Below are 12,483 nucleotides of genomic sequence, written 5' to 3'. Positions count from 1 at the left end.
CCCCGACAGCTCGAGCCCTGCAGGCTGCCCGCTCGACTGGCATGCACGCTGTCCTGAAGTGTGCGAAGGGGGCGGGGCCAGGAGATGAGGGGGAGGGGGTTAAGAGAGGGGAAAGAAATGTAGCATGGAGACTACTACTGCTGACCGGGTGGGGGGGGGGGGGGTGGCACTCTGCTGACTCTAGACTTTATAATCAGGATCCGCACACTCAACGAAATCCCCTCTCTCTCTCTCTCTCTCTCTCTCTCTCTCTCTCTCTCTCTCTGACTGTCTGTCTCTCTGTCTTTGTCTCTCCATTCTCCAATCACACGCATAGACTTACATTTTCTCTCAGGTCGGCCGCAGTGTTGCTGTGAACACGTCATGATATTCCAGGCACATGAGTGGACAATAAACCAGCTTTACATGACGCGTTAACCCGAACACTGCACCTTGGTGCCCAGACCCAGAGGTGCTCTACCCACATGACCCGGTGTGACTCGCCTCCCTCGCCATCTTTCTCACGCCAGGATTCGTGCCAGTCGTTCTCTTACTGAGGCAGCAGGTGTCGTCAACACGCACAGCTCGCCACAGAGTTCGGCGTTGGACTCGTCCTGTCACTTCATGTCGAGTGCTTAATATGTGCTGTGAAGCGCCCCCTAGTGTGATCATGTGTCATTAGCACGTTTCCCCTTCCTCTCCTCAGATCAACTGGATAATGGTTCATTCTGTGTGCAGCCAAAAAAAAACGTGTGACTAGGGATTGGTGCGTCTTTCATGCTGGGCGTGCTCACAATTAAAATGAATCCTTTTATTCATCAGCTCAGGGTTCCTTTGAGTAATTTTAGGCTTTAATGGGAGGTTAGATCTCTGAACACAAGCTTTGACAGGGGCTGAGCGGCCCATTTGGAAGGGCTCATGGGTATGGTGGCTGGAGGGTCGTCTGTGCCTTCGTTTTAGCACTGACATGAAAGCCTGTCGTCTTCTGTCCCGACCGTAAAAATGTGAAGCAAAGCCGTTTTTTTTTTTTTTTTTTTTTTTTGTTTCGGCAGATTACGACTCTGTCTCTTTCCATGCAGTACACAGAAACGCAAACGCACAGAGACAGACGGAGAGAGATGGAGAGAGAGATGTGTCTACACAAACACGTTGAGCACTTGCTCATGCGCACGCACGCGCACACACACACACACACACACACACACACACACACAGTTTCCTTCCTTCTCTCTATCCGTCTCTCTGTTCCTCTTGCATTTGTTTCTGCAGACACAGAATGAAAAAAAATATATATTATTTTGCTGTTTTATTCAGCTTTAGTTTTTCACATTCCCAGCCTTCATGTGTTGATTCATATAGAGAGTAATACGAGACTATTCTAAAGGCTGTGTGCCTCTGCTGGTAAGACTTTCCCACCCAAAGTTTCTGTGTGTTCACAAATAATCAGTGGTCACAGTTTGGTTATTGCTTGATATCTTGTGTTGGTGTATTTTAAAAAATGGCTTTGAACAAGCAACATTTACTAACAAAATTGTGATTGGTTAGCAATTGGACTGGGGTAATCCAGTCGTTTACTACAAATAAATGTCAAATATTTGGGGGACTGTTTTGGTGTTTAACCTCTTTGGTCACTGTTAATCTTGGTACTAGTCTGCTTATTCTTATTCAATTATAATCTTATAATAGAAGTCTTTGTCGACTTCTGTGTGCTTACTAAAGAGGCAAGCCTATTTATCGAATAGGCTCTGTTTTACTTTGCTCTCTGTTGTGACAAGGCACATCGGTGCATACAGGCGGCCGCTCTGGTGTCCCCCCCCCCCCCCCCCCACCACACACACACACACACACACACACACACACACACACACACACACACACACACTGCGAATGACTGCAGAATGCTGGTGCAGCGGTGAGACATCACACAACGGTGCAGCAAATCCCTGTGGCAGCACTGGCAGATGTGCGAGGGGCTGCCTAGCAACACTACGCCTTTGCTAGAACAAACAAGCTCTGCGATGTTCCTCGATGAAGTTAACCCGTGCGACGACCGTGGCTCTCTGATCACTTTCTGGTGTTGCTTTGGTAGCCTTCCACATGAAACAGCCGCTGGCTGAATGCAGTTACAGCATTCAGAGCTGTGTATTTATACCTGAAGTACACAGCTCGGTTAGTCAGGTGCAACGAGAACTTTATTTGGTTACATTTTATCATAGGGTTATCCGATTTAATATGCTGGATGTCGTGTTTACTTCAGAACAAGTGGGACTACCAAAAATAGTCTTGTGGTTCATATCCGTATTTAACTTTGAGCTGTAGCATTTCCTAGTTTCATTTCTTCACCAGCATGAATTTTCTTCCTGGACAAACCCCTTTACTTAACTAATGTGTATACAAGTAGGTTTGGTAGGTTTATAAAAAAATAAAACAAATAAAACCCTGGACCTTCCAATTGGTCATATCCCCACACCGCCCGGTCCCATTCCTGACACTTCTTCTTTTATTTATGTATATACATTGGAGAAATCAAGTTAAAGCTTGATCGTTTTGTGGCGCGCCATCACAATTAAGTGTTGGTCATGACTTGGCGTTTTAATGCTAATTGACACTGCATTCATGATGCATCTGTTTGTTACGAGTTGTTGTTATTGGCAGCAGTAAAGTTGGGAATCCTAAAGTTTTAGAACCCCATGGAATGAATGTTTTTATTTGAAACAGTTTTTCTAACATTGTCTGCCAGGAATATACAGGAACATAATCCTGGGAAGAACCATGAGAAGTGTTGAACAACAATGCTAAGATCCTGTGGGATCTCCAGATCCAAACAGATAAACAAATTAGACCAGCCAGATATTGCTGTTTTCTGCATTCTGTGTACCATCACAGTGGTAGCAGATCAGAGCCAAATGATTACAACATCCAAAGAAAGGAATGTTAAAAGTCGAAAGAAATCCCAGGACTGAAAGAAGAGCTTGAGAGAATGTGGAAGGTTAATCTCAAGATTGTCCAAGTGGTGATGGGGACACAGGTGTCGTGACACCTCAGATGGATCAGTGCCTACAACATATCCCAGGAATTACCTCAGTCTCAGTTCAGAATAGCTACAGATGTATTTTGTTGGGAACATTTGTTCGGTAACCAATATAAAACACAATATACAAATTAGACCGTTCTATTTTTCAGAAATAAAGTACAAACATCTTTTTTTATCATTGTTAACAAAAATTAGCCACAGCTGAAAAGATGTGCTTTCAGGACCAGGAATTACTGAGCTGACTGATGTGGTTCACATGGGATTGGGTGTAAGTAAGTAAGAAGTGCTGTAGTAAATGGTCTCGGTCTTCGTAGGAATAGGCTCAGCTGTGTTTTCATTTATCCCTCAGTCTTTCTCCTTTGCTGCTGTTCTGTACTGTTTCTTTCTTTGATCTCTCTCATGCATACACACTACTCTCATTTTATGCACATTCTCAGCTGTGAGTCTGCAAGCTTTTCAGTGGTGCAAATCCAAATGGTTTGTGTATTTTCCTATGTTCTGAAATGCAGGAGCAGTCTACTTAAATGCCTTTAAAGAAGCAACAATTAAGCAAAAATGTAGCTGAATATTGCTAAGAAGAGGAGGGATATTTTAAGGAGCTCCTTGATCGAGTTGTTGAGGTTAAGTAAATGCAAGTTAAGAACGGACACCAGTTCTAAAAGGCTTTGGCAATTCCTTTCTGTTTTGGTGGTTTTCTGTTCTCGTCAGTGGGTAGGTGGTGGTGGTGGTGGTGGTGGTGGTGGTGTAGGAATTGTTGTAGATTTGGAGGTTTGACCCTGAGCAGGATCGAGATCTACATCTTGAAAATATGATGGAGATGGAGCAACAGTACTTGTTTCTGAGGGCGTGGTTGGAATGGTTTCATCTTCAGGGTGTGGTGTTTCCTGGACGCTGAGACCATTGACGGGAGCAGTAGGTGCATTCAACGTTTCGGTGGCAGGGAAGTCTGGAGGAGGTGGCTCAGCGGGGGGACTTTGATCCGTTTGGTGCATCTGGGTCTCGTTCTCTTCCATTTCTACTTTCTCGTCCTGTGATGGGACATTATCTCGCCCATTTCTGCTAAATGTACAGCCTGCTGAAATGTCCACCATATGGACTTCATCCTCAGGCACCACCGAGAGCCGATAGGACAACTGCTGCGGCAGAAATGAGTGTAGGGAGATCCTTTTCAACTTATTACAGTGGAGCGGGTCACTTGCATCCATTTTGGGAAGTTTGGGATCTATGCTGCTTTCAAGGAAGGGTGAGGGACCAGCCCAGTCAGAATTCTTCATTTGCTTTTTCCTCCTTCGATGTTTCATTACCAAAATGATCAAAATCGCTAAGCCCATAAGAACCAGAATAGTGGTGATCAAACCCGCTACTATGGGTCCTGGATTTGCTTGCTTGGGCTTCTCTGAAGGTTGCCGGTCCCCTCTTTCAATTTTTTTTCCTGAAGGTTTTGAGGTCTCAGCTTTGGTGGACTGCATTATGGTACCTTCTGTTGGTTTAGGGGTTTGTGTTGGCTGAGTGGTGGGAGAGAGCGCATGGAGAGTGGTGGATGTCTCTTCTTCTGTAGTCATAACTTTCTTGTCATGTTTGCCAGATGTCATTTCCTTATTGGCCGGGGCAGTAGTGATGTTCTCTGTGTTAACAGTAGAAATAGCCACAGAAGAAGGATTTGTGACATTTTTTTGTGGGAAGGTCACTTCCATTTTGGAAGTCCAGATAAGAGCAGGGGTATGTGTTTGGGTGCTTTGAACTGAAGTAACTTCTGGGTCATTTCTAGATGAAGTGGGAGCTTTGTCTTTGGTTTCTTGGTTTTCTGACTCTTGTGTGACACGTTCCGCAGTAGTTTGGAAGTTACCTGAAGTGTTATACATATAGGCCGTTGTCTGCAATATTTTCTGCTTGTCCGGGGTGTTGCTCGCCTCATTGGAACTTAATGTATCCTCTTTTGATGGTGTAGTTTGATTACGATGAAAGGCATGCATGCTCTCTCTTATCCATCCCTCAGATGACAAATGTGAAGATGGTTTACTTTCTCCTGTGGAGGTTCTTGCTATGGTGGTTTGACCTTTTGCATAGCTCATAACCGAAAAGTTTTCTGAAGATAATCTTGAAGCCACTATGGCATTTTGAGTTGTAGACTCATTAGCATGTTTATCTGGGACTTGCTGGGGTGGAGAAATATCAGTCTCTGCCTTTGGAGTTCTGGTGTCTATTTTGTGTGTGGTTTTTGTAGCCATTTCCTCAGACAAAAAGGAAACGATTCCTGTGTTAACAGTTGAACTTGGACCATTGGAAGTTCCTTTGGAATTTGTGGAGATAGCTTTGATTGTGGATGAATTAATAGGAACGGCATCATTATTGGTTTGACCATGAGTAATATCCACCAGAAGTCTATCTGATGCATTTGTGTAGAGATTAGGAGGACCTGTGGGGAAAGTGGGAACTTTGATGTCTTTGGTTTCAGGGTTCTCTGAAGCATGCTTTGAAGTCTGTACTCCTGCCAGAAGATTCACTGACACCTTTTCTGACTCTTTTGTGATGAGCTCCGGAGTAGTTTGGAGATAACGTGAAGGGGTACGCATCTGATCTTTCCCATCAGTGAAATTGGTTTCAGCCTTTGTAGCTATAGCTCTAGTGGCTATTAAATGTGGTGCTTTCATATCCGTTTTGTCAACACTTCCTGTGCTAACAGTTAAACTTAGACCAGTGGAAGAGTCTTTGGTATTTGTGTAGTTGTTTATTAGGAAGCTGGCTTCAACTGTGGTTGAGTTAATAGGAGGAGTACCACGGCTAATCTTCATAAAAGTTCCATCTGAAGCATCTGGGTGACTTGTACGGGGATCTGTAGTTAATGTGGTGTTTTCATCCTGACTTTGTAAGAAAATGGCAGACTTTTCTCTTACTGTTGGACCTTCATGGTTGGAGGCACTTGGGCTGAGTGTTTCACCACCACTTAGTTTCCATGGAAGCACCAGAACTAGCAACACTGTGCTAAAAATGGTCTTCATAATGTGCTCTTCATAGGTGATATCTCCTGAAAAACTTGCAAAGAAAAAGTATTCTTGTAAGTTTGTCTATGATCTTTGTTGCCTGTATTTGTGAGTCATCTATGAACATCACTAATTCTTTCCAGAAGCTTTTTGGAAAGAGCAAGTTGCAACAAATTGTAACCTGATTGTGAAATGTCCCAGTTACGTTTTCCTAATATTAGCTACAAACTAAAAGCCTCTTCCTTTTTTCATCTATGCCAAAACTGAACCTTTTATAATGTAGCTGGTTATATTTATATATCTAGTGCTTACTTTTATCCCAAATCATCTGATAATGATATTCTTAAATAACAAAAAGCCCAGACAAAAAAACGAGAGTGATTGTAAGATTAACCATCAGTTCATTGTAGCAAATCTCTGGCAGTTCCATATATTCAATTCAGTCAGATCAGACCCTGTTTTATTTGGTGTGCTCATGAATTATTGTAGCCTAATTCACATAAATGCCGTAAATTGCATTACTCACCAGTCTCAGTCATGGGATTTTCTTCTGAAGTCTAAACATTCTTCTGTCTTAGGAGCATAAATATCAGTATGGCTGATGAAAGTATTTACAGTATTACTAACGCAGTGCCCCTTCTCAAGTCTGTCAGAAAAGGAGAGGCATTGGGCTTGCAGAATGAGGAACTTACTTGACTGACAGGAAATGAGAGCTGTGAAACCACTGCCCCCCGCAACGCCCCCCCCCCCCCCCCCCACCTCCTCTAACTAATCAGAATTAGAGGATTTCATAATGACTCACTGTCCCAAACTTGCAAAAAATAATGGAATGCAGAACCACTTTCTCGCACCAAGTAAAAACAGTTGAACAAATGTGTTAACACATTTGAACAGGTGTAAAAAAAAAAGAAAAGAAAAAGAAAAAGCAATTCTCACGAGCAATTGGGGAAGTTATTTCATATAGCATGCGTGCATATAGATCAAATATCAAAATCGGTATGACTGGTCAATTAATTTCAATTTTGATAATCATAACCCATTGGGAAAAAAAAAAGTAGGAATAGGTTTGTCCTCTCATTCTTTTGGCTCTATTTATGACAATTAACATAATACATATTGGTGCTTTTCTGCTGCACTAACACCAAAAATGTAGCTTCTACAAGGGAAATTCAGATGAAGCATTCAGTTTGATATTGAAGAGCATGAGAAGACTCATTCGTGTTGGAGACCAGCTTAATCTGCCATCTTCTGGTGAAATATAAAATGCTGTGGTCAAGAGAGGCTGCATGTTGGTGAAAATTTGAACTTTTCCTGTTCTCTTCTGAGCTTACTTATTTTTGGAATCCATTCTTAGGTTTTCAATTAATTTGGATGTTGTATGATGCTTTCAGCTTTTGGATACCGTGAAGCCATTTGGTAAATTGGCAGGAAGGCACATTACAGTATGCCAAAAGATGCACTGGTGAATAATTTGTAAATTCAAGAAAAGGTTGGAGCTCAAATTAATCTGTGACCAAGTTTTATTTGTGCCCAGGAAATACTGTATCCATCCATATACGATATTATTACAGTATTACATAATTGTGTTAAATCAAGGTTAGATTGTAAAAATGTGAATCTGAAAAACAAGTTTAGTGATGTTATTTGATAAAAAAAAACATGTTTTTTTTTTTACACTTATAATACGATATGACCCAGCTGCCCCTCCCCCCACAAGCTAGGATATTAAAAGACAATAATACACAATTGTCTTTCATCAAAACAATCAGAAATAAAATAAAGACCTACAGTAGTTTCAGAATGACTTCATAACACATATTTTAGCTCATTTAATCATTCTTTTACAAAAATTTTTACATTTCTGACAAGAAAAAGTTCTGCTGTCCCTGTAAATGTCATAACTCAGACACCTATTACCATCCATATATTTAGTAGCTCTCAGTACGGACCTCTTTTATATAATAAAGAAAGACCCACCCAATTAAAAATATGAAATGAGATGGAAAAAAAACATGGAGACTTTAAAACTATAAAACGCTGCCTTACACAGTAGAGGATCGCACAGTGGAGGATCGGTGGTGTGAAGTTTAATTCACACCACCAGCGGCATGTTCTCCAGTTCCTTCACAGGATCTATGCAGGAATCTCTGGAGGTTGAGACCTGCATGGTACCTGGGACGTTCTCTGCGTCTGTGTTTGCGCCGCTGCTTTGCTGCGTGACGACCCTCTCCGCGCCGTCGTGCTCCTCCTCGTCCTCCCCCTCGGTTCTGACCTCCTCCAGGAGGAGGTTGGTCTCGCACGGCCCCACAATCCCTCCCTCGGTTCTTTCGGCGCCCCAGTAGCCCGTCCCGCTCACGAGATCCACGTTGCTACGGTTTGGGCGTCGGACACGGTGCCGCCGCTTCAGGGTGATGACCTTGTAGGTCAGCACCAAAGTGGATATTAACAGGATGAGGATGAGACCCCCAGAGGATGTGGCCACTATGAACGCTAGCTGAGGGTCTATGAAGCAGCTCTCTAAGCTCGCATCAGGGCGATCCGGAGTTTGAGTCATGACGTCGGTGGTGGTGAGCATCATATTCGTTATGTTTGAGTAGGTGTCCGTTCCCATACCTGCTGAGATGTGGACAAAGAACTTATTCATAAGTAGAAAATGACTAACGGACATTTTCTCTCATTACTTGAAATCATCATGTAGTTGACATGCATGTATATAATATATAAAATGCACGACCCTACACCATCTCTGCTTTCCTGTATTATTAATTATAAATATTTATTAATATTATAAAATATTTTTCTCAAGGCTTACCTACTGGTTTGTAGAGTTGTTTAATTGGATTAAGAGCTTGGTTAACCTGAATGCAGACAGTCTAAGCAAGGTGCAGTTACTTCCTGCCCCTTCGTCAGTGGACTTTTTCTGGGGGCCTTTAAATTTAAATTTGCCTTGCTTGCAGCTGTGGGGGAAAATGAACACAGAAGAAAATGGAAGAATAAATATCTGTGTTGTAAAGTCTATTGAGTTTAAATACAGATATAAGTGTAATCTAAATCGATGTACATCAAGGCTGTAGATGTTGGTAAATTATTTTTTAAAAAGACCATTTAAGTCATCTGGAATGTGTTAAACACACCTTTTAAATCACACAAATGGGTTTTTTGTCAATGTTAAGGTTAGGTCGTCATTTCATTCGAAGTTGCTTTCAATGTGATTTTCAGAATCTCAAAACATGACGTTTTCACCTCAAAGTAGTGTTATGGACTGCAGGCTGAAAGCACTAATAACCCCTCCCCCCCTTTCTTTTAGGTTTAAAACAGGACAGATCAATGGTGACCTTCTCATCTACCATGTATTGCTCACCCTCAAACCATACTATGCCAAACACTATGAAATAGTAGTGGACCTCACTCACGTTGGACCGAGTAACCGCTTCAAAACCGACTTCCTCTCCAAGTGGTTTGTGGTGTTTCCGAATTTCGCTTATGAGAACGTGGCCACAGTCTTCATCTACAATTGCAACACTTGGGTGCGAGAATACACCAAATACCACGAAAGACTGCTGACCGGACTGAAGGGGAGCAAGAAGCTGGTGTTCATCGACTCGCCCGCACGTCTCGCCGAATTTGTGGAGCCTGAACAGCAGAAGCTCCCAGCTGCGACCCTGGCCCTGGAGGAGGACCTCAAAGTCTTCCATACCGCACTGAAGCTGGCGCACAAAGACACCAAAGTGTCCATTAAGGTAACGATCCATGGACGGTGCGGAGAAAAAAGCACTGCAAACGTCAGGCTATGAGAATTCCCCCTTTTAAGCTTTGATTGAAAGCCATTTTAGAGAGATGCCAGCTCGTGTGTGAAGATATCTTTCCAAATGAATAATGACTTGGAATAAACTGGACTGCACAGTGTATAGCTGTGAACATTTTAGAGGGCTGAAGGTTGTTGAATATCTCCGTGCCACCTGTTCTTGTCTTTGTGTTTTTTGTCATGTTCCTCCCCTCCCCTTCCAGGTGGGCTCCACAGCTGTGCAGGTGACGTCTGCTGACCGCACCCGTGTCCTTGGCCAGTCCGTCTTCCTCAACGACATCTACTACGCCTCCGAGATCGAGGAGATCTGTCTGGTGGACGAGAACCAGTTCACGCTGACCATCGCCAACCAGGGCACGCCCCTCACCTTCATGCACCAGGAGTGTGACGCGATAGTGCAGTCCATCATCCACATCCGCACGCGCTGGGAGCTCTCCCAGCCCGACTCCATCCCCCAGCACACCAAGATCAGGCCCAAAGACGTGCCCGGCACCCTGCTCAACATCGCCCTCCTCAACCTGGGCAGCTCCGACCCCAGCCTCAGGTGACGGGCCGCTATTTTCAGCATGGATGGTTGAAGGCAACCTTGCTCTGGAGCACGGCCATTTTAATAGTCAGGGAAGAATGGTCCAATGGTCTCACAGTTCTTATTGTAACAATGGACCTATTGTTGGCAGGCTTCTGTCTTTGTATTGAGCTGTTTAAAAATGCTGATAGTGGTCTTGTATGTCTTTAGTTGAGCTGGAGAGATAAAAATTGAAACTTTCCAACCTCGGGCCAAAGAAAAATGAGCTGTTTGAGAGCCAAGAACATCTGACATCTTGTGTTTCATTGCTTCATTTAAATTTTATCGTATCTCTTCACAGTTTACGCAATAAACTGACGCTTTCTAGAGAAATCCTCGTATGCGACACTGACGTTCTTGATCCAATCACCAGGTCCGCAGCATACAACCTGCTATGCGCTTTGACCTGCACCTTCAACCTCAAGATTGAGGGGCAGCTCCTCGAGACGTCTGGCTTATGCATCCCTGCCAACAACACGCTGTTCATCGTGTCCATCAGTAAGACTCTAGCAGCCAATGAGCCCCATCTTACCCTGGAGTTCCTGGAAGAATGCATCTCTGGATTCAGCAAGTCAAGTCAGTGCTAAACACATGCAAAGGACAGTAAACATTCGTACTTAAACGCATTTGCCCTCATTCTTCATATTCGTACACAATGTCTGGCAGAGTCCCCGTGCTAGACGTCATTTTGAGGCAACTTCCTGTCTTCACTCACATCTGTCCCTTGTGGGATTGCAGGTATTGAACTGAAGCACTTATGTCTGGAGTACATGACCCCTTGGCTACGCAATCTGGTACGCTTCTGCAAGCACAACGACGACGCCAAGCGTCAGCGCGTCACCGCCATTTTGGACAAGCTCATCACCATGACCATCAATGAGAAACAGATGTACCCCTCCATCCAGGCCAAGATCTGGGGCAGCTTGGGTCAGGTCCGTTTCCTCACAGTACCCTATTGCAAATGCAGCCCTCAGGATCGAAGCTATTTTTTTTTTCCATTCTATTGTTCAAATCTGATCTTGGTCTTTCAGACACTGCTTCTGAAAGTCTTTACAACTCGGGTTATCAGAGTTACAGGTGACTTTAAATTGGACTCTTGTCTTCTCTCTTTAGATATCAGACCTTCTCGACGTGGTGTTGGATAGCTTCATAAAGACCAGCGCTACTGGGGGCCTGGGATCCATTAAAGCTGAAGTAATGGCTGATACTGCGGTTGCTCTAGCTTCAGGAAATGTCAAACTGGTGTCCAGTAAGGTGGGTTGTGGAGCCACAGTAGCATAATGTTAGATGTTCAGTGATGAGCTATATTCGCTAGTCACACTACCTAGAGCACATCATATGCTAATTAAATGGATGTTTGTTAATCTGTAGTCACAAAAGCCTCACTTAAATTATGTTTGAAAGACACTCTGTGATGAACCATGCTGAAATACACTGAAACAACATTGGTGTTCAGAATTTGTTAATTTACGTTATTCTCATGAAAACATCCCGTTCTATCAGTCTCAATTTCAGTATGCTGTCATCACATGACCTAAACAAAACCACATCTTACAGCATCTTAGAAGTTCCATTTCTTAATGTGATGAAGACCCACCACCCTACCCACCGTCCCTTAAATGGAGGCCGACTTACTTTTGCGGTTGCTGGCCTTTTACGCTCCAAAACCATTTCTCTCGCAGCGTCCCTGATCTTATCCGACCTCACTCCGCTAATCCATTATCTCAAACGCTCGCTCCCAGTTTGTGCATGCACACGCTCGGACAAATACACAACAGTACACCAGCCCGCCAGTCTCTCCTATTATATGAACCACTGTTAGTCATTACGGTGAATGGACATCATTGTGAGGCAGTCGAACACAAAGGTGGCCCCTCTGCTTTAAAGCCCACTAACCTTGAGCGTCTTCGGCATAGTGGTCCTTGCGTGAAGCAGAAAAGCCTTCAGGGGTTGTTGTCTTAGCTAGTGATCTCCATTCGCCTAATTTGGGTATATTTTCAAGTGTAAAGCTGAATGGGTGCTAATCCTGGTTTGGCTAGCATGTGCCAGCCGCTGCTGATGTCACACCAAGCCAAGTCTGGAGGACAAGGACACGCTTTGTCCAGTCATCGCATCTGCC

General features: G+C 43.6%; 2 protein-coding genes and 1 long non-coding RNA gene across 13 annotated transcripts in view; 1 reads left to right on the top strand and 2 right to left on the bottom strand.

The window, feature by feature from the left end:
* Positions 1-12,483, top strand: part of nf1a (neurofibromin 1a) — a 51,816-nt gene that overhangs the window by 29,438 nt on the left and 9,895 nt on the right. For all 9 annotated transcript variants that reach the window (XR_013121544.1, XR_013121545.1, XM_076975922.1 and 6 more), the window contains 5 exons: positions 9,302-9,734; positions 10,003-10,343; positions 10,738-10,940; positions 11,103-11,296; positions 11,478-11,618. Coding sequence is in view for 7 of the 9 variants with exons in the window: in XM_076975922.1 (XP_076832037.1) it covers positions 9,302-9,734; positions 10,003-10,343; positions 10,738-10,940; positions 11,103-11,296; positions 11,478-11,618 (1,312 nt within the window). In the remaining 2 variants the exon portion in view is untranslated. The remainder of the gene's footprint in view (positions 1-9,301; positions 9,735-10,002; positions 10,344-10,737; positions 10,941-11,102; positions 11,297-11,477; positions 11,619-12,483) is intronic.
* LOC143477344 (uncharacterized) lies at positions 2,671-6,800 on the bottom strand. The gene is made up of 2 exons (XR_013121547.1): positions 6,521-6,800; positions 2,671-6,046 (listed from the first exon to the last, which is right to left on the bottom strand). It is a non-coding gene; the product is annotated as an uncharacterized LOC143477344 (long non-coding RNA).
* LOC143477341 (uncharacterized) lies at positions 7,514-12,475 on the bottom strand. 3 transcript variants are annotated; one of them, XM_076975932.1, is made up of 3 exons: positions 12,000-12,204; positions 8,807-8,951; positions 7,514-8,607 (listed from the first exon to the last, which is right to left on the bottom strand). In XM_076975932.1, the coding sequence occupies exon 3, from the start codon at positions 8,603-8,605 to the stop codon at positions 8,087-8,089; it is 519 nt and encodes a 172-aa protein (XP_076832047.1). In that variant the 5' UTR covers positions 8,606-8,607; positions 8,807-8,951; positions 12,000-12,204; the 3' UTR covers positions 7,514-8,086. The 3 variants fall into 3 exon arrangements, with proteins under 3 accessions (XP_076832047.1, XP_076832046.1, XP_076832045.1); XM_076975931.1 differs by lacking the exon at positions 12,000-12,204 and adding an exon at positions 12,261-12,475 and having other exon boundaries at positions 7,515-8,610; XM_076975930.1 differs by having other exon boundaries at positions 7,515-8,610; positions 12,000-12,199.

The sequence above is a fragment of the Brachyhypopomus gauderio genome, chromosome 16, assembly GCF_052324685.1.
Source record: "Brachyhypopomus gauderio isolate BG-103 chromosome 16, BGAUD_0.2, whole genome shotgun sequence".
NCBI classification, from domain to species: domain Eukaryota; kingdom Metazoa; phylum Chordata; class Actinopteri; order Gymnotiformes; family Hypopomidae; genus Brachyhypopomus; species Brachyhypopomus gauderio.
This window is presented reverse-complemented; position numbering and strand designations above follow the sequence as displayed.